Here is a 20,607-nt window from a genome sequence, read left to right on the forward strand (position 1 = left end):
TCCTTTGCCCTTATTGTCACCATCCTATTACAATTTAGTGTGGTTACTTCATGCAGTCAGTTCTACCATCGTTCAATTTCTTCATCTGAGTCCGACGTGCAAGAACTATCACGGTCCCATGAGAGTCTATCGTCCGCTGTTGGATTTACCCTGTCCTAATCTTGCACTGTAATCTAGTAGATACAGTCCAATTCACCATCACTGTCTTCGTCGCGCACTGGCTTAGTATAGCGCGCCCCTTCAGCTGGATCCAACGGAACCACTACGCGGAGAGATTTCTTTTCAAATATCATTTTTCATTTCTTGAGGTTGATGACTCCATTCATATCCATTGCCCAATCTATCCCTAACAATGCAAGATATGGCATCCACAATTTCTATGACCTCAAAGTCGGTTTGCGTGCTAGCACCATCAATGCCTACTGTAACCTCGTGCAGTCTTCCCATGGGCAGAATCTTTTGTTGGTTAGCCATCCGTAACTGAATCGGAGACCATTGTAGTGGGGGCCTGCCCATGCACTCCCAAGTCTGTTTTGGTAGGACATTCGCGTGGGACCCCAAATCTAAAACAACCTGGTCCATCTCATAGTCTCCGACCTAGACAGTCAGTCGCATTTCCCGCCTAGTGCGCAAAGCATTTTTGCCTAACTTTCAGACCATTCGTGGTTCGTCCGCTCCCACGCATCGAGTTATCAATTCTTGTAGACCTTTTACCACTTTAGCATCCCTGAGTAAGTTCATGCAGGTTTCCAAGAAGGTGGTTAGCATAGAAGTATCCTTCTCTGGTCCGAATTGATCCTTATTGTTCAAAGTAGAAGCTTCCGCGAAGTTCTTCTTGGCTTCCATAAAGGTTTCCTTCGCACGCTCCAAGTCAAATTCTGGTTGTTTCGGGGGGGCCTTACGGACCCATGTATCCGCCTCTGGCTGCTTCCCCTTATCTTCTCCGGTAGCGGTGCCACTTCTAAGCATCATATTTATGTTAGGATCTTTCGCGCGGGGTTCAACCTTCATCATTTGGACGTTCTAAGTAGGGTTAGCCAGAAGCACCCCCTTTTCCCGCATCTGAGCAATCAACGTGGGGCAATCGACTGCTTCGTGGTCAAATTGGTAACAGTAAGGGCAACAGGCTTTGGTCGGGTTCGTGCAATCACGCACGTAATGCCCCGGTCCTCCACAATTATAGCAAATTAATTGTCCTCGTCCCCGTCCAGGTCCCATTCCCCCGTGGCCCCGTCCGCGTCCTTGGTATCCTCCTCGCGCGAGTGGTGCGGCGGGATCCTGCCCGCGCGCCTCCGTTTGCATCCTATAAGCAGGTGTTCGATCCATCAACATCTCATAACTACGGCAATTCCTTTCATCGTGGCCCACCGTCCTGCAGAAGTTACAAAATAATTGTTGAGGGGGGGTTGTCTTAAGTTCGACAATAGGTGACAATTGTTCGTGGCATGCTTTCCTCCCACCTGACAGATTGCGCACCAGAGTGCGGGCGCCATGCTTGGCCTAGCTTGTACCTCTGGTCGCAATGGTATTGGCCCCCCTCCTGCCACATAGTTCACGAAGATTGGACAGTGGTCCTTATCATGGCCCTGTCCCTTACATTTGATACACCATACCTCTTCCCGTACTTCTGCCCGAGGCACCTGCCCTTGTTTCAAGCTTCACATTTCCAGACATAGGTTTTGTATTTGCGCTTGGATTTGTTGTACTCCCAACCCTGGATCCTATATTGGGTTTTGTGCAGCCGCATTGCTACCTCCAACGCTTCAGCTTGGGTTGAGATCTTTTGTTGCGACAGAGCTGACCTCAGATATGGCGTTAATGATGCGACAAACCAAGCGCGGTGCTGCACATCCGACAGTGTCATGTTGGCCTCATGGATGGTGCTTTTCAACCTCTGATCCAAATCCCACGGGGTTTCACCAGGCAACATTGCAATTTCCTTGAACCCAATAACCGACTGTGCTTCTGACTTTGGTCGCCCAAATTCCTTGTTTAGCGCCTCCTGGATTACTACTATTCCTTCATTTGGATGATCACTTGAGTATTTCATGTACTAGGTCAACGCGCAATCCTGCAACGCGCTAACTAAGGTAGCCTTCTTGACGTTATCATCTATAATGCCTTGAGCATCCCACACAGACTTTATCACAAACCAGAACCGGCCCAGTTCCTCATTTCCTACACCGTTAAATATTGGCAGCTTTATTGCGCCCGCCATCACAACTTTTGGTGGTGGTGGGGTTGGAGATGGGGTTGGTGTTGGTGTGGACGGATTTGATGTAGGTGAAGTGGGTGGTGGCGTGGACGGAGGTGGTATCAGTGGGAAGCACTCTTTGATCAATCAGACCGCACTTCTTGGTGAGAACCTCACGAGCTCCTCCTCGCTTTCCCGTGAAATAGAAATCAGAGGATTGTTCTCTGCCCCTCCCGTTCCGCGGTAACCTCTTCCGCTCCGCGTTACTCCAGACATCAATAAACACGCATAATTTGTTTTTCACACAACAACATCTTAATCCAAGTATTCAATGATTTGATATACTTACCCTGCGGTCCTTGGAGAAATTGCCTTTCCGCTTCACTATAACTCACAGTTGTATCTATCGCGAACTCAGTGATAAATCCTCCTATTACCCAATCCAGCCAATGATCTACTACGTGTGCGATTTTATCTTTGGTAGCTTCTAGCCTGCGCACCAATTCTGGGGTCCACACAATAGGATGATCTAATCTGCACCTTCCCACGCTGTCAGCTAACCTCGCGATCCACTCGTACAGCTCTACCGGAAATGTCGCGAAGAAGACCTCGTGAATATCTGTGTATATATAGTGGTCCACCCAATCTTCCTCCGATATCCGTGGGTTTCTGTTTTCCTGAACTGCGAACTCGCGAAGCTTCAGATCCCACCACTCTTCAATCTCTTTCTTCGTAGGTTCCAGTTCTCCAACATCAAACGCCCCTTAGGCAAATCCCAGTCCCAGCAATGGAACCATTTGTTGGCTTATATGGGCCTGACCCAGGTTCGGAAAATTATTTAGCCAAACAAATCCCGCAGCTACCAGCCCTTTCGGCAATAGCCCGCAGAGCGCGGACTAAGGTCTCACCCGAGGTAGCAGGGGTGGGTGCTGGAACCAGGTTTCCACACCCTTGGGATGTCTAGATGTGGTCTGGAGGCTTCGCGCACCATTCTGCAGCCTCGCGTTGCTCTGCTTCCGCGCAGATCCGTAATAAGGCTACTTCTCAATACTAATTTCTTAATGATTTGTTACAAATCAGATCTACTTATGAGAGTCTTTAAGCAAACATTTAATCAAGAAAACCAGTGCACGCATTTAATAGAAGTACAAAATTGCATAAATTCATAACATGAACATACGCGCATAGACCAAACAGTTATATTAACCATACATTAACCAGATCTGCAATAATTCAGATTTAACACAGAATTCCAAAATCGACTTATCTTTATTAACTTTCTTCACCAACACATCCAGATCTGTCCTGCGCACTCAGCTGCAGGGGTCCGCGCACACAGCTGCGGACTCTTCCAGGCCTCTGCGCACACAGCTGCAAAGCCTCTATCTACTACCCAATACCTTCGACTCGGACTTACAGATGCTTCAAGACTTTCTTTCTCAAAAACCCATTACATGACATATCCAAGATTACATCCCAAAAAGCTACTTCCTACCCATAGAGCCTCGCTCTATTTATACCTTTCCATGGTCCGCGAACCATGGGCGGGCCGACTCAATTTACATTTCTTTACATTATTTTTGGGCGGACTACCCTTTGACTCAACTTATTACAAATCACGCTCCGCGCATCCCACGGAGTCTTTACCCTATCTTTTATCCAAAATTTCGAGCTTTGTGCCTTATAACCGTTACGCAGGGCTTTTGCTACCCAACAGTAAGGGAGAATTTGGAGTTGATTGAAGGGTTTATTTTCTTATTTGTCGGAGCTTCTCATCTTCTCAAAATTTACAGACCTTATCCAGGTATTTCATGGCTTCTATTCCTCTTTTATTTTTCTCCAAAAGAAATGAAATTTTTGCCTTAGAATTTTAAAAACCCTAGAGTTTTCTATGGAGATTTTCATTTCTTGTAGTAGAAGTTGTCATGGCCTCCAAAAACAAGAATGATCCAGCTTCAGTGAACAAGGAATAAAAATATGTAAGTTTTGTGGGAAGGAAGTTAAGGGTGGGGGGATCCATAGAATTAAAGAACACCTATCACATGGAGAGGGCAAGTAAAACCTTGTAAAGAATCTGAAGATCTTAAAGCAGAGATGTTAATGTGAAAATTTCAAAACTGAAATCCTATTGCCACAACTGGAAATTATTCTTCTAATTGTTAATTAATTTTAACAATTTATTTGCTACGGCAAATACCGAATCAATCACACTACAACCTTCACGAATAAAATGCTGCGGAAATAATAGCGTTGGAAACTAAGAAAATTCTAGTCCACACACAATAAAAATGAAACTGTTGTTTTTGAACAAATGTCCCTGGAAAAACCCAACTTGGGAAAACTGATGCAACAGCTAAGGGTTTTATATTATTAAGCAGCAGTGAAATCAGAGTACAATAATCTGGATGCAGAAATCTATTTATCTTGCAGAGAAGATACCGGCAAAAATATCTAGAGGGAATTTAACCTCACTCCAGGCAATTCCGACACTGGATTGCCTCTGAAAAAGCAAGTCGTCCAATAGGGTCTACACAGGGTCTGCATCAACCTAATGCTGCCTGCTACAACTGTTGCCTGAACTGACTGCTAGTCTAGTCGTCCCACCTGCTGCTGGCCGAGAAAACATCTCTCCGACACTCCGGGGCTCCTTCCCAGCCTCTGGAACTGAAAACATTTGCCCTCTTCAACAAATCAAACTGCCTTATTGAAGCTTTGCGCAGCCTCTTAGAGAAATTTTGGCCTCTCTACAAATGCACTTGCTAGATCTGGATAACTTCCTCCAGCCTCACTGTCCTTGCCCCTCACTGTCTTTGCTTCCTCCTAAAGCTCGAACTCTTTGGCAACTAACTATTGCTACTTTGGAAAATCGAATTCTCTAAGTGACTCTTGTGTATTCTCCATCACCACATCGATCCCGTCTTATATCTTCCTATTGGGACTCCAACAGCCAAGATTAAATCTTAATCGATAGTTCAGATCATTTCTGGATCAATCCGTTTGAGTTTCTAGAGAATTCTCACCTTGACTTAATTAATTCTGATTATTAGATATCATTTTTGGGATTCAACTGCGTTAAGTAAGTCATTCTATGACCATTTCCATGAGAGGTAGTCGTAACTGACTAATTTCTCATGATTTTTGAATAGTTCACTTAGCACTCATTGCATCGGGTGATTAATTAACCAGTTTTCCTAAGTTTAGACTTAGGAAACATTAAAAAAATGGTTAATAATCTAATTAATTCATTTCTAGGTGGAATTTCTAGAAACGATTTTTGGGTTTTGGAGATCTCTTGTATTCTAGCCTCTTCACCAAATTTCATGGCTAGAAAACATATGATGCTACAGAAACTAGCACTCCCTCTTAGCGAGGATTGTGTTCTCTCTAGTGTTGCACATCCTGCCACAACACCCTATCTTTGTATCACCTCCTGCCATGTTGCTGATGTCTGGCTGTCGCTGCCCACCAGCTACTACGCAACTTTGATGTTGCATCTGTGCTGCTGTTGACACTGCCATACCGCTGCCAACACTGCATCTGCACTGCAACTACCTCTCATTTGTTGTTGTTGCAATTGCAACTACTGCGACTGAGAAGCATCCAAGGACCAAAACACTGAATAAACTGTGTTCAGTATGATGCATCTGTCTCTAGAGTCTCTGACCGCTACTAGTGTCTGGTTGTCACTGAACAATTTGCATTGTTGCTGACTCTACTACTGAGCCACCTGCTATGTTGCCAACACTTCACTGTGCTCCTCAGCATCTGACTGCCACTAGTCTACAACTGTCACTCTGGTAATGATTGCATCAACTACCACTGATCCAACCTACCACTTAATATTGTGGGCCCTCGTAGCAAGGTAATGATCCATGAGGTGGACTCCTCAAGGACCCTGCCCAATCTTTGTAGCTCTCTGGGGCTACAACTCCTAGTCACCCCACCTCACTCATGGAGAGATCGCTGCAATCAACGCGAAGTCTTCCTCCAACCTGGAGAACAACCTATCTATCTCAGCATGTGTTGTCGCTTGGTCATGCTTCTCCTGCTTGTCCTTCTTTCTGAGAGGACATTAGGTACTGTAGTGGCCAAACTCACCACACCTGAAGCACTTGACCTTAGATAGGTCCTTCTTCTTCTTCCATTCCCCCTGACCCTGACTGGGACCGTTAGATGCTAGGGCCACATTCTCCTCCTCCTTCACACCCTTCGGTCCATTGCTACTACTGCCGCTGATGGAGCTCTTTAGAAGAGCTCACCCCAACTCCTCCTGCAGTAAGTCAGCCCACATTCTATCCCGTCCTTTTAACGTATCTCTTCCCAATATACTTTGGACAAAGACTTACCAATCCTCCAAGACACTATTTAGTGCCAACCGTACTAGCTCTGAAGATTGAGGTGTTGCCCCAACAGTTGCAAGCTGTTCTCGGACCTCCTGAATCCTGGTAAAAAGGTATTTGTGCCTTCCCCTTCTGCATCCTGATACATCTTAGCTTTTCTTCTAGGAACATCTTTCGCTGCTTGGAAGTACCCTGGTATAGCATGGAGAGAGCATCCCACATCTCTTTGGTCGTTCCCTTGGCCGCTATATGTGAGACTATATGATCTCAGACTCCATCTAAGATCAACCGCTTCGCCTTTGCCATTTCCTTCCTGTATTCCTTGAGTTGGTCTGCATCTTGGGGAACTGCCACCACATTATCTATGTAGGCTTTCAGGCCATATTCATCTACAAGGAAGGGCATCCTAGCCTTCCAGATTACATAGTTAGAAGCTCCATCCAACCTATCCTAATCTCTAAGCCCTACTGTGGCTATCAATGTTGCACGACTCGTACTCGTATAGGACTCGTCTGGCTATTGACTCGTCGACTTGTATAATACTCGGGAACGACTCGTATAAGACTCGTCAAAATACAAAAAAACCTTAAAATATGGTCAATTTTAAGCACAAAAAAGAAACTAATCACAATTCCAATCCTTATAAGTTATAAAAACCATAATATATGCAATAATTCATAACATCATCTCATATCTATAAAAGTACAACATAACATATTCGATTTTTGTAAGCAAAACATTTAGATATTGAATAAGAAAAGGACTCATGATTCCATAATTAAAATAAAAAATGTCAGCAAGTTCAAAATTCAAATACATATGTCATAAATGATAAATGATTGTCTCATAACAATCTTGAGTCTCATCACTCATGGACGACTACGCCTACAATAAGCCCTTGTGGAGCTAGTGCTAACATCGGAAGGTTGAAGCAACTGTGAGGCAGGTGTATTTGGAGTCTCCATTTGAGATGGAAAACTAGAGAGATCCTCAGTCTCTTCATCAAGCCAACTCAAATCAAGGGACTCCTCCTCCACAACCCAATCAAATTCTAAATCAATAGTATCCAATAAGATTGGATCTATATCCTTTGGTTGCACTTGTTTTGTGAGCATTCGAAGGTTGTAGTAGATGAAAACTAACTTCTCCAACCTCTCATGCTCCAATCTATTTCTTTTTTTGTTGTGGATGTGCTCAAACACTGACCAATTGCGCTCACAACTCAAATTAGGGGACTCCTCCTCCACAATCCAATCAGAGTCTAAATCAATAGTATCCAATAAAATTGGATTTATATCCTTTGGTTGCACTTGTTTTGTGAGCATTCGAAGGTTGTAGTAGATGAAAACCAACTTCTCCAACCTCTCATGCTCCAACCTGTTTCTTTTTTTGTTGTAGATATGCTCAAGCACCTAACCAATTGCGCTCACAAGAAGAAGCATTGCAGGGTTGACTTAGAACTCTGATGGTGAATTCTTGTAATTGTGGTGCCTCAATGCCACAATCTATTCACCAATAAGCTGTAAAAAAATAACAACAAAGATTATCAGTTTGCAATGCCAAACATATAAAAGAGAACTAGCAAAATTACAAGCTAAGTTATAACAATTTGCACTTACAAGGCATTTTCTTGTCCTTGAGACGTTGGCTTGAGCCGAATCCAAACATACCAGATGCTTCCTTGTACATATCTCATTGTATGTTGATTCTGTCTTGAATACCTTGATTTGGAACATATTCTCAATGCATATCATGACACCTCTCAACACCTTAGTTGCTACATAATTTGCTGCATTGTCCATGATTACTTGGACAACATTTGCAACTCCAACATCCTCCACCACATCAGCCAACAATGTAAAAATCAAATGTGCATCTTTTACATTTGCAGATGCATCAATGGATTTTAGGAACATGGTTCCTTTAGGGCAAGCTAAAACAAAATTTATTATTGTTCTACCCCTCTGATTTGTCCACCCATCAGACATAATTGTACAACCTATAAATTTGCATGAGCTTTTAATGTTCTCTGATTGTTCCTTGACACACTCAAGCTCCTCATCTAGCTCTTTCTCCCTAAGTGCATTATAAGATGGGGCTTTGTATCCAGGGCCAACACTTGCAAAGGCATCCACCATGGGTTGATAAAAATAAGACTTTGCATAGTTGAACGAAAGACTATTATGGTACCAAAACCTCCTCACTGTTAAGTCTACCTCCTTCCTCTTCTTTTCATTAAAACTATCCAAGGTTGGTTGAGATCCTAGAGTTGTACGAGGACTGAAGAAAGAAGAGGTTATACTCCTGTTTGCCACAACACTTGAAGAGGAGTTACCAATACCTGGACTTTGAATTTGTGTTTCACTCTGAGATGAAGATCTACCTATCCCAACAATCTCATCCTTCCTTTTTGCCCTCTTAGAACTTTCTTCTTTAATGGCTTCCAAAGCAGTTGCCATTTCAGTAGTGACTTCATCAGGGCAATTTTGACAACATCCCACACCATTCCCAGGAATTCTAGCTAGGTGGTATTTTAGCCTGTTTATGCTTGCATGCATTGTGGCATTGCAATAATTGCACTTGACATGGTGGTCATTACCGGCAATGATTCGTTGACCATGTGCCCATGCTGGATCACAAGACTTTCTAGAACCCTTTGGTGGCACGGTGACAGAATCAGGAAAAAAAAAAGTAAATTTTTAAAATTTAATTGATATTTTTTTTGTTTTTTTTAATTTTTTTGGATTTAAATTTTTTTTGCTATGCAAATTTTTTTGGGCTTGTCGCTAAGTTTCTCAGCAACACACAGGCCCTCTGAGAGAAATTTCTCCTTTCTTGTGTGTGTTTTTCTCTTCCACCCAACATTGGTTCTGTTGCTGCAAAACCCTCTGCGTCCAACCAAGGAATCTGCTTAGCGAAAATCTGAGTTGTTGCTGCTCTCTCTGACTATCGAATCACTAACCCGAACAACTCGACTTTTCTGCAACCCTACAACTGAAAATTGAATTCCTGCCCCAACAATTCAATCTGTCTATATGAGCACTCCGCAGTCTCTGAAAATTTCGGCCTGCTGCTCCCACTAAGCAGCGAAATTTTCTCCTCTGCTTCTGAGCTTCCCAACTGATCACTCACACTCTGATACCATGTGAAAATTTCAACACTGAAATCCTATTGCAGAAACTGGAAATTCTTTTTCTAATTGCTAATTAATTTTCACAATTTATTTGCTACAGCAAACGCTGAATAAATCACATTGCAACCTTCACAAATAAAATATTGCAAAAATAATAGCGTTGGAAACTGAGAAAATTCTAGTAGACACAATAAAAATGACACCATTGGTTTTGGACAAATGTCCCTGAAAAAAGTTAAAACCCAACTTGGGAAAACCAGTGCAGCAGCTGAGGGTTTTATATTATTAAACAACAGTGAAATCTGAGTACAATAATATGGATGCCGAAATCTGGCTATCCTGCAAAGAAAATACTTGCAAAAATATCTAGAGGGAATTTACCCTCACTCCGAGCAATTATGGCATTGGACTGCCTCTGAAAAGCAAGTCATCCAACTAGGTCTACGCAGGCTCTACGTCAACCTGATGTTTCCTGCTACAATTGTTGCCTGAACTGACTACTAGTATAGTACTATAGCCATCATTTCTATTACTGGCTGGGAAAACGTCTCTCCGGCACTACTTCACGGCCTCTAGAACTGAAAATGTTTGCCCACTTCAGCAAATCAAACTGCCTTATTGAAGCTTTGCACAACCTCCTGGAGAAATCTCAGCCTCTCTGCAAATGCACTCGCTGAATGTGGAAAACTTCCTCCAGCCTCACTATCCCTGCCCCTCACTGTCTTTGCTTCCTTCTGAAGCTCAAACTCTCCAGCCACTGACTGCTACTACTCTAAAAAATCGAATTCTCCAATTGACTCTTGTGTATTCTCCATCACCACATCGATCCCTTCTTATTTCTTCCTGTTGGGACTCCAACGGCCAAGATTAAATCTTAATGGATGGCTTATATCATTTCTGGATCGATCCATGTGAATTTCTAGAGAATTCTCACATTGACTTAATTGATTCTGATTAATTAACCAGTTTTCCTAAGTTTAGACTTAAGAAACATTAAAAAAATTGGTTAATAATCTAATTAGGTCATTTCTAGGAGGAATTTCCAGAAACAATTTTTGGGTTTTAGCGATCTCATGTATTTGAGCCTCTCCTCCAAATTTTGTGGCTAGAACACATCCGATGCTACAAAAACTAACAGTTAAGTCTAATCGAAACCTACAAAGAAGAAAAGGGTAAAAGCAAGAGAATTAAAAAAGATATAGGCAAAAGTCAAAAGGATGATGTTGTTCTTAGTGGCTTTGATTTTGAAGAATGTATGCCTAGTTTTGAAGATTCCTCTAGTTTCCCTGTTAGAGTTGGATAGGGTACTTTTGGCCCTAGTTCAACTGCTTTGTAGAGGACAGTAGCCCATAAAGGGATTGACTCCTTCTTTGTACACTGCACCACCCCTGATTCTCAACCCACCATTGATGCTAAATGGAAGAACATAGAGGAGGTTGCATATGAATGCATTGTTAGATGGTGGTATGATGCAGACATACCTTTTAATGGTATTAATTCTGCATATTATCATCCTATGATTTATGCTATAGCTTCAAATGGAGCAACCTTCAAAGGCCCTAGCTTTCAAGATATTAGGGCATCAATTTTACAAAACGACGTCCAAAGAATACAAGAATACCTTACAGAGTTCATGCAATCATGGACCATAACAGGGTGCACTATTATGTCTAATGGATGGACTGATGGTAGACCTCGCACCATATTAAATTTCTTAATTGCTTGTCCAAAAAGTACTATGTTTCTCAAATCTATTGATGCATCTGATAAGGTGAAGGACGCACAATTACTATTTTGCCTTTTGGAATAAGTAGTTATTATTATATTATTATTATTCAATTTCAAGGTCACGACCAATCCAGACACCAAATTAGTGTATGAGACACCCTTGTTTGTGGGACAAAGGACCCACCTCCATGTCAATGAAGGCATACATACTTTACCCCCCTCTAGTTTTGAACCTGTGACCTCTTAGGAGGAAACACATGCTCTTAACCATTAGGCCCACTCAAGCTGTTATGGAAGTAGCGGTTGAAAATGTTGTACAAGTGTTCACAGATAATGCCTCTAACTATGTTGCAACTGGAAAGATGTTCAAGGAAAAACACCCCACAATTTGTTGGTCTCCATGTGCAACCTGTTGTCGCCCAAATTGTATACCCAATGCGACAACACTCAGAGCAGGGGTTGTCACTCTAATCCTTGCTCACTCTATTTAAGCTATCTCCTAAGGCAGACTAAGGGGGGTAGTCCCTGTTACCACTCAACTAGCAGGGGTCATAAAAGGGATTCCTAAAGAGCAACTGTTAGATCAAAGGGCAATGATGGAGGCTTAGCCCATTGTCACTTCAGCTAAAACTCCCTACTCTTTACGGACTTTCAACGATGGGAGGAGACCCAGTATATACAGAAGGTCATGACAAGGATAAATCAACCAATGGATATGAAGTGACCCTTATAATCCTTTTCCTAGAAGGGGTTTTAAGCATTGTTGATAATATCGGCAATATTCGAAAATATCGCGATATTTTGCCGACATTTTCAAAACAGAAAATATCACGATATTTTCAAAATATCGGCAAATATCGCGATATTTTGAAAAATATCGGCAAAATATCTACCATGTTTAAAAAGTTGAAAAAAATATTTTTTATGCTTGCCAATATTTGCCGACATTTTGGCGATATTTTCGCCGATATTGCCGATAAGATGTTTTCTGGACCCTCGCCGATATTTTGTCGATACCAATATTATCAACACTGGTTTTAAGAATAGAGCTTTCTTGCTTGTCAAGCAAGGTACGAAGATTCCTAGGAGACGGAGAGGACTTGAGGATTAGGTTTAGAGGAATATTCCTTATGGAGGAATTTCCCAATCCAAAAATCCCTATTGAACTTGACTTCCTGAATGGTTGTTGAAGGGTTGACCTTTCAACGCTATGGGACCACACGGGACCAAGTGGACCCGGCCTAGGTTAAGGGGGAAGAATCTAGCAACCAATGATGTTCTTAACCCAGACAAGAAAGGGAAGGATCAAAGCAAGAATTTTCACTTAAAGGTGTCAAATTGATCCTATGAAGCACTAGCCTTAGGAAGACTAGGGCAAAGTTTGATCTCGAAGCTAGGGCTTGGGTTATCTCACAACTCCACCATCGGAATGACTTCAAAATTGGAGGAGAACTTAAGGACGCACCAGCGCAGGAGGCCTAGGAGATTGAACTTTTTGGAGGGATACTTCGTCGGCAAAGTGATGCCCTAGCTGACCCAACTTGGCTAGACCTAGAAGAAGGTGAAAATGAATTGATTTTGGAGTGACCACCTCTTGGTAGATCAATGCCTTAGTCTCGGGAGAATGGAGTCTAGGATAAAGATAAATATGAATGAGGACCTTGTTTCTTGGTCAAGGAGACCTTAAGACTACTTCGCTTGTCTTCTAGGGCAATGGGAAGCAACCTTACAGACTTTATTCTTCGACTTGTAAAAGGTGATGACTTATCAAGATGAATTCGGTGATAGAATTATCCTTAGGAAATTTCATTCAAAATTACATGGCCCATACATTGAGAGATGCTATATAGAGACAAAACTCCACAATTTAAGCAGTAAATGCATGCAGCAATTAGCCATAAAAATAGTGAAATTCCCAATCCAATGTATAAGACAAAGTAAAATAAGAATAGCATTAAAAACTTGTACTTACATGTAATAGAACATATCCAACCATCAACAATTTGACAATAGATAAGCTTCAAGATAAGATAAACCAAATCCAAACATCAATATTCATCCATAAAGCTTCAATTCATCCTCCATGAAGAAGTGTGAAATTCTCTAAAGAAAAGAGAGATCCAATCCAAAGTAATGATCTCTAAATGAACTCATCTCACTTGTATTTATATACTAATGAGGAGTTCGAATTAGTCTCCTAGGCCTACATAAGCGCCAAAAATAAAATAATGTGCTAATAACCTAACTTTTGTTGAAAAGTCCACCAAACTAGCTCACAAATGAAATAATAAGCCTCTTAAGAGGTCAAATGATAAATAATACATGTCGTAGGAACCTCCAAGCGGCCTAATGAGATCCATACGTGCCATAATGAAGAATAAAACCCTCAAAAGTGATGGACAAGGGGTTGGCCCCTTGTTCTCCAAACAATAAACCTGTTGTGTTCCTAGTGGGTGTGGGAGCACAATAACAACCTCATGGGTCTCCAAATGAGTCGAAGATTCATGTAGATCATCTATAAGGGCTTCAATGATGGTGTAAGTGATGCCACATCATCCTACAAATCCTGGGTCAGCTACTAAGTGCATGATACATCTGTGGAGCTAGCTGGGCAAAGGTGAACCAAGTGCATCTTCTTCATCCAATATGTGAATCTCGAGTAATCTCTAAACATCCTCGGGGATCCATGGAGTGTTGTCTACTACTTTGGAAGCCCATGGCTCTCAACATACACCCTACATTTGCCAATGTAGCCCTCTGGAGGGTTAGGACCCCGTATAGGGAAACCAAACCCAAGATGGAGACCATATGCAATCCTGCATAATATCCAATGCATCTCCTAGCCTTCCAGTACAACAAGTCACTAGAGAAACCGAGTAAAAGAGCTTACAAACCATGGACCATAGGTGGGGACTTCATAATGGCCTGGCCTTCCATAATGGGATTTGGGATGTGCTAATGTTTCCAAACTCCAAATGGGGTTAACCAAGTATCCTATTAGGTAGTTTCTACTTCTAAAGGAGATAATATGTTCAAGGTATATCCTTTAAAAGGTGGTGGTATGTGATAGAGAAGTGAATGAAGTAGGGGATGAGAAGGGGCGGCCCTGGGCCACATGCTAGGGTACACAAGTAGCTAAAAAAAGGGAAGCCCACACTTGGGTCTATAATGTATAGGAGGGACCAATCGTGGTACATGAGGTGCCCTGGCCTTGACTTTTCCACCCTTCTTTATATGCCTTTTGCCTTTTTATGACTTTTCTTGATTAACTGCTCCAGGTTCAAAGGGTAAATGCATGCTATGTGAGATATAGCAATGGATACCCCCTTTTAAGGTAGGGCGGTTCATTTCCCACCAGGGGTTGGGACAATCATGGGTTCCTAAATGATGAAGGAGGCTCATAGAACCTGTAGGAACCAGGGTGGTGGCCATCAGTATCTCCAAGAATCATGTGGTGCATTCCAAAATGAAGCATATTCCGATTAAGTATCATTTCGTTAGAGAGCAAGTCACCGAAAAGAATACCAAACTTCAATATGTTGGCTCAAAGGAACAAATTGCTGACATCTTTACCAAACCATTACCTCGTGAAGCATTTGAGTATCTTCACCAAAAGCTTGGGATTCTCCCAAGTTCTCATTAGAATCTTTCTCTTATCTAACTAAGTAAGGGGGAGTGGAGGTGTGTACTGGTCCGCAGGAAGACAGTTTGTCAGGGGGAGTTACCCTTTGCCATTGATGACAAAGGGGGAGAGAAGGAAGTAGGAAGAGGTGTCATGATCGCAGGGGGAGTACTTGTGTTGCCACCTATGCCAAAGGGCGAGATTGTTGATTAGTGGTTGTCCTATTTCTTATCGCATTCAAAAATTTGATCGACGTTTAAGCTCTGACTTTTGTATTGTCGACTAGGGACCCACCTGCTTTACTTTTTAATCCAGCATTAAAACTTAATCAATGTAGCTTAATCCACCATCATACATTAATCATTTAATATCAAAATTTCTTTGTTTTTTATTTTCTCTTTCTTTTGATTTTTTTTTGCAGATACATATATACATTTTTTTCTAGACAAAGATAAAAGTGAAACGAGCTACAACAAGTTCATTACACCATATCAAAGCCTCCGCTTTCAGTTTTGGGTCAATGCTACCAACTCCATTCATTGTCGCTGATATGTTCAAGAGAAGTCATTCAATTGATATCTGCTACGATACTCTTAAACCTTCATTTCATGTATGTCATTCCTAAACAAGTTCCACATCAACACCATTATGTCTCAAATCTTGATACTCGTTTCGTGTCGTTGATGGGGGATACATCTAGGCCCTCCTGCGACGAGTCACTTCCTGTCGACATCAACTCATTATCTAGGAAGTGGAGTTAGAAACTCCCATCGGTACCTTGGGGCTTGCATATAACAATGGCAAGTTTCCTCAATCTCGGCGACAGGTTTTCATCATTGGACTTCAATCGACAGATTTTGTGTGGTGTTCAACTTCAACTCATTCATTCACACCATGCAGATTGTACTGTTGTGCCTTGAGATCCATTAACAACATCGGTGGTTTCTCTCATGTCTATTAACAGCTTACATCATTAGCCAGTAATCAGATGGTGTCTACCATGTTCGACTCCAGCTCATTTATTCGTATGGTTGGACTCGTACATTGGATGGTCGCGTGAACGAGATAAAAGACCGAGGATCTAGTTCCATCCATCAGGGCTACGCTTTCAGGATTAGAGCGAAGATTACAAAGCATGATGGCTATGATCATACAAGACAATCATCCAAGCATGGGTCCACTCTTTGTTATCAATGGACGAACTTCTTGATCATTGTACATGTAATGTTAGCTTATGTGTTGAGCATGGGTATGCCTCCCTCAGCAAAGATATCATGATGAAAATGTATTGTAATAGATGATGGTCTCAACCAGTTATTCTTGATCCGAACTTGTCACAAGGTAAATCACTTCAGTCATCAGCTACCGTTTCTGACTTTGCGCTTTAGGGGGTCAATCTATTATAGGCCATTTTGTTGCATCTAGTCAATAGGCCTACAAACTGGATCAATCCACATTCATGAACATGTTGTCATCATCCCTACACAAATCCCTAAGCATGACCTTTCCAAAAAGTCTGAGTTTCTAGGATTAACTGCTCAAAATCAAGCTTTTAAGCCCCAGCGCACCCTACCCCTTTAGAGACTTGCATTCAGTGTTGGTTGCTTCCTTCTACACCAGTGCTGGTCAACAGCAGCTTGCTCCTTGCTGGGGGTGCATTGATTCTAGAAATTCAGGAAAATTAAAAAGATTTCTGAAGCTTCCTCTTCCAGAAGCTTCCAGGGGTTGTTTTAACCATTTACCTTGGATAAGAAGCTCGAGTCCTATCTAATCCTACCTTGGAGACTTCACCTCTTATCCCTTGAGCTCATCCTCCCATCATAAGTGGATCTCAAGCTCATTATGGTAAATCTTAAACTACCATCCCTCTCCTATAAATTTACTGCCATCTACAACATCAGGGTTGGATTTTGGACACTGATCATGCCCTCATGTTGCTACCTTGAATCTAAGAGAGTCATCATCTTCATGCATTAGGGTGACATTGAGGTGTGCTTTGTGACAAAGAAGGACAAGTCAACTTAGGGAGATCTCTATAAGATCAGCTACTATTATTGGTTGTAAACTCTCTCCTATTTCTATTAATACAAAGAGTATCATGTTTTCCTATATGTGTTGTATTACATTTACATTCACATATTTCAATGCCTTGTTGATTCATTGAATAGAGTAATTGAATTATGCTACGCAGATGTTGTGGATCCCTGGCTTGTTTTGTTTGCATGTGCAAGTTCTAATTATAGCAATCAGAGCTACGATTGGAGCTAACAAGTCAGGAGGAAAGTAAAGCTTGCAACAGGTTCCAAGTAAGTCTCTTTCCATTCTTCAATTTCACTAAGGAAAACTCTATATTCTTTTCTTTCTGTTGTTCTAGACCAGTCCACTAGGTCTAGGGAAAATACTTTTATCCGCAAGCGTAAATTCCACATAATAGTATGGCAAGGAAATGCTATCTTATATAGGGTTGAATATCAATACAATATTGGATGCATAACTCATAAAAGGGGGCTTGGCTCTAGAGCACTCAAAAGCCACTGAATACAAATTTTATAGTCTAGGTTTACGCAATCTTAAAATGAATGAAAGAATATGCTTCCTTAAATAGGGTTGCATATCATGACAACACTAGATCTATTACTTGTAGGAAGAGGGATTTGATCCTTAGAACTCAAAAGGCATTGAAGTTAAATTTGTAATTTTGGGTGTACACTTCCTCATGAAAGCAGAGAAGAGGACTCCTTATTTTCAGTCCTGTGGCAAGGCAATTTTCATCGCAAGATTTGAATTCATGGTGGAGATGCCACCATACACAGGTTGGATGTAGCCCTTCATGCACAGACAGCTGATTGTTTTGTGTTCAATTTTGCATTGAGAATGGAAGCCTTGAGATCAATATTGGAGAACAGAGACCAGAGTTATTTCTACAAAAGATTCATGTTGGTCAGATATGCGAGCTATAAGTCCCACATTTACAGATCATGAATTCAAAGATGTCATTGAAAACATTGACTGGGAGAGACAAGAATCAGTAGTCTTTTGTTCTACTAATATCCTATTCATATCGTGTACAATTTTAGATGCTAATATTGTCATCGACTCGCATATGGCATTGCTTAAAAGTTACTCCCACACAATCTCGACACAAACATTTGAAATTAAAGCCCAAGGTGCTTAGAACAAAGGCATCCTTGCCACATGTGATAGAACAGAGTAGGATGATTTACTATTAAAGTATGTGGCTACCTACAAAGTTTTATAATTCCTTTGTTCGCAAGCACTGAGTAAGATCTATCTCTCAGATATTCTAAAGGTAAATGTCTGCAATTGTATACCAGACGAATGATCTCATGTACTACTGCAGAAATTTAACAGAAAGTCTGTGGAAAGTAGCCCTTGATCTTGTTTGTCACAGCTATAACACATTCAATAAGATTTAGCAAGGGTGAATAAAGACCAGTAAGTTGCCCAGATCCATTGACAGGGGCATAGATTGTATGACTGAAAAATGAATAACCATTTCCCACTTATACAGGGCATTGATCACTATAACTGCTATCATGGATTTCCTTTAAAAAATAACCACAGTAATCTCAAGCATGCTTAGGCAAGAGAAACCATGTCCTTTGGCTTTATGGCATATGCTACATGGAGGATGACAGTTGAATGTCATTGTGTAGCTGGTATTGAATTTGAAGGTATAAATACCTTTCAAAATAACTAGCTCATTCTGAAGGACTCAAGAATAACATGTTGCTTGTCAGAAACAGGGAGTGATATTTTATTGAAATTTGATTTTACACCTGTTTATTAATGAAAAAATATCTTGAACGTAAACATGCCTTCTAATCTCTGTTTTTTTGGACTCAAACTTCAGGTCAACACGAGCATTTAACAATGGAACAGAAACATCCTGCCATGCTACAGAAGCCTTGTTCAGCTTCTGGCTAAGAAGTCACGAGTGAGAGGTATCTATTCTGCAAAGGGCACACAGGGCTTGCAAATAGCCGCACTTATCACTTGTACTTGGCATGCACAGGTACAGTCAACGGATACAGTAGAACCCAAGTGGGAATGATAACACCCTACTTTCAACAACCCAGCAAGCCACTGTTGACATGGCTTCCGAATCTTGATAAAACCATATGACTCAAAAGGGCTTTCAGGTAAGGCAAAGATAAATAGCAAATGCACCTATACGAAATCATTCCAAAACCAGGCGATTAATACTTGCTGTACACCTCGGTCCCGGCCCATGTTTGGTCAATGGTGGACATCAATTCTCTAAAGCATTACATGATGCCCATGCCCTTTTCACATGCCATATTGTTTTCATAAGCCCTGGTTACAGTTTCAATAATTGAACTAAACATCACTAGATCCAATGTTGTTTTTTCGAAACAGAACTGAAAACTTACATTAAGGCTGCAGTATGACTGGCTCCTGGCCTTGTGGACGACATGACAGCTTTCTGCCACCTTCTGAGGCATTTGACATGCACGAAAGCTTGTGTTCCTGAATAATAAACAATCAAAATACTTCAAGCCATTCTGTGAATTCATGTGAATAAAGCCCATATGGGTAATTGCCTCAGACACAGCTATATCAAGTTTAACTCCAACAGTGGTGACCCATAGATCTAAATCAATAGAGCATAGAGGAATTTGTTTGACGACACAGATGATCTAAAGCAAAACAGCATTAGGGGTATTTGGTTAACTGATTTTGGGTGATATAGATGATTAGAATCTCACCACTGCATGCACAGGGTGATATCAAGCGCTCCTCTGCCAAAAGAACATCATCGTCCGAAGGAGAAATAGGAGCCGGTTCCAAGCAAATTCTGCAAATTACTTCAAATTGTTCACCCCGTGTCATGTCTATTAATATAACTGCCCTCAATATGAATTCAGAAAGTACAGATTTTCAAAGTATTTGTATGTGTCATGTCTGTCCATATAACTGCCCTCAATAAGAATTCTAAACTAATAGTATAGATTTTCAGAGTATCTCTATCTACATCACCGACATAGAATAGTTTTCCAGCTCTGGATAATAAAAATTGTTGCCGGCCATATCTAAAACCGCAATATTATCTCAGTGACATCAATTATGCGAAGTGGCTAGAACACGAGAGAACAGAACGCAGCTAAAAATAAAAATGACCCACAAAAAAGTCAGAATCGGAACAACCGACCAGCGCGTGCCTCGTTTATAAAATGAGCTATTGATAAGTATATGTACTATTGGCCCCTCCAAAATATATGGATATATCTTTCTATTGCTTTTGTTCGTATTTTCTTCTCTATGGTTCCAAGGAAACCCCAGTTTCCAAGACTGTAATTTATTTTTTAAATAAACCCTATAATTTTGTCTTTTATTTTTTAAATATTCGGTTAAATTTCACTTGTTTTTAATATTTGGTTAAATTTCAGAATTTGTCATTGTTATTATAAGGATAGGTTTTAGGCTGTATTCAAAAGAAAAATGTGACAACATTGTAAGTTTTTTAAATAGAATTTATAATTTTGTTTTTTATTGTTTTAATATTTTATTAAATTTCAAATTTTTTTTTAGTGAAATTTTAAAATTT

At 41.0% G+C, this 20,607-nt stretch overlaps 1 protein-coding gene across 1 annotated transcript in view; it reads right to left on the minus strand.

Moving 5' to 3' along the window:
- Positions 1-20,237, minus strand: part of LOC149231868 (uncharacterized) — a 194,990-nt gene extending 174,753 nt beyond the window's left edge. Inside the window, exons 1-2 of the mRNA XM_089379294.1 lie at positions 19,769-20,237; positions 19,433-19,529 (exon numbers count right to left, since the gene is read on the minus strand). Coding sequence (XP_089235420.1) covers positions 19,433-19,529; positions 19,769-19,892 — 221 coding nt within the window. The 5' untranslated portion in view covers positions 19,893-20,237. The remainder of the gene's footprint in view (positions 1-19,432; positions 19,530-19,768) is intronic.
- Between the last annotated feature and the right edge of the window lie 370 nt (positions 20,238-20,607).

Source organism: Pinus tabuliformis, chromosome J, assembly GCF_031772625.1.
Source record: "Pinus tabuliformis cultivar Carrire ecotype Pingquan chromosome J, CPIR1, whole genome shotgun sequence".
Classification (NCBI taxonomy): Eukaryota; Viridiplantae; Streptophyta; class Pinopsida; order Pinales; family Pinaceae; genus Pinus; species Pinus tabuliformis.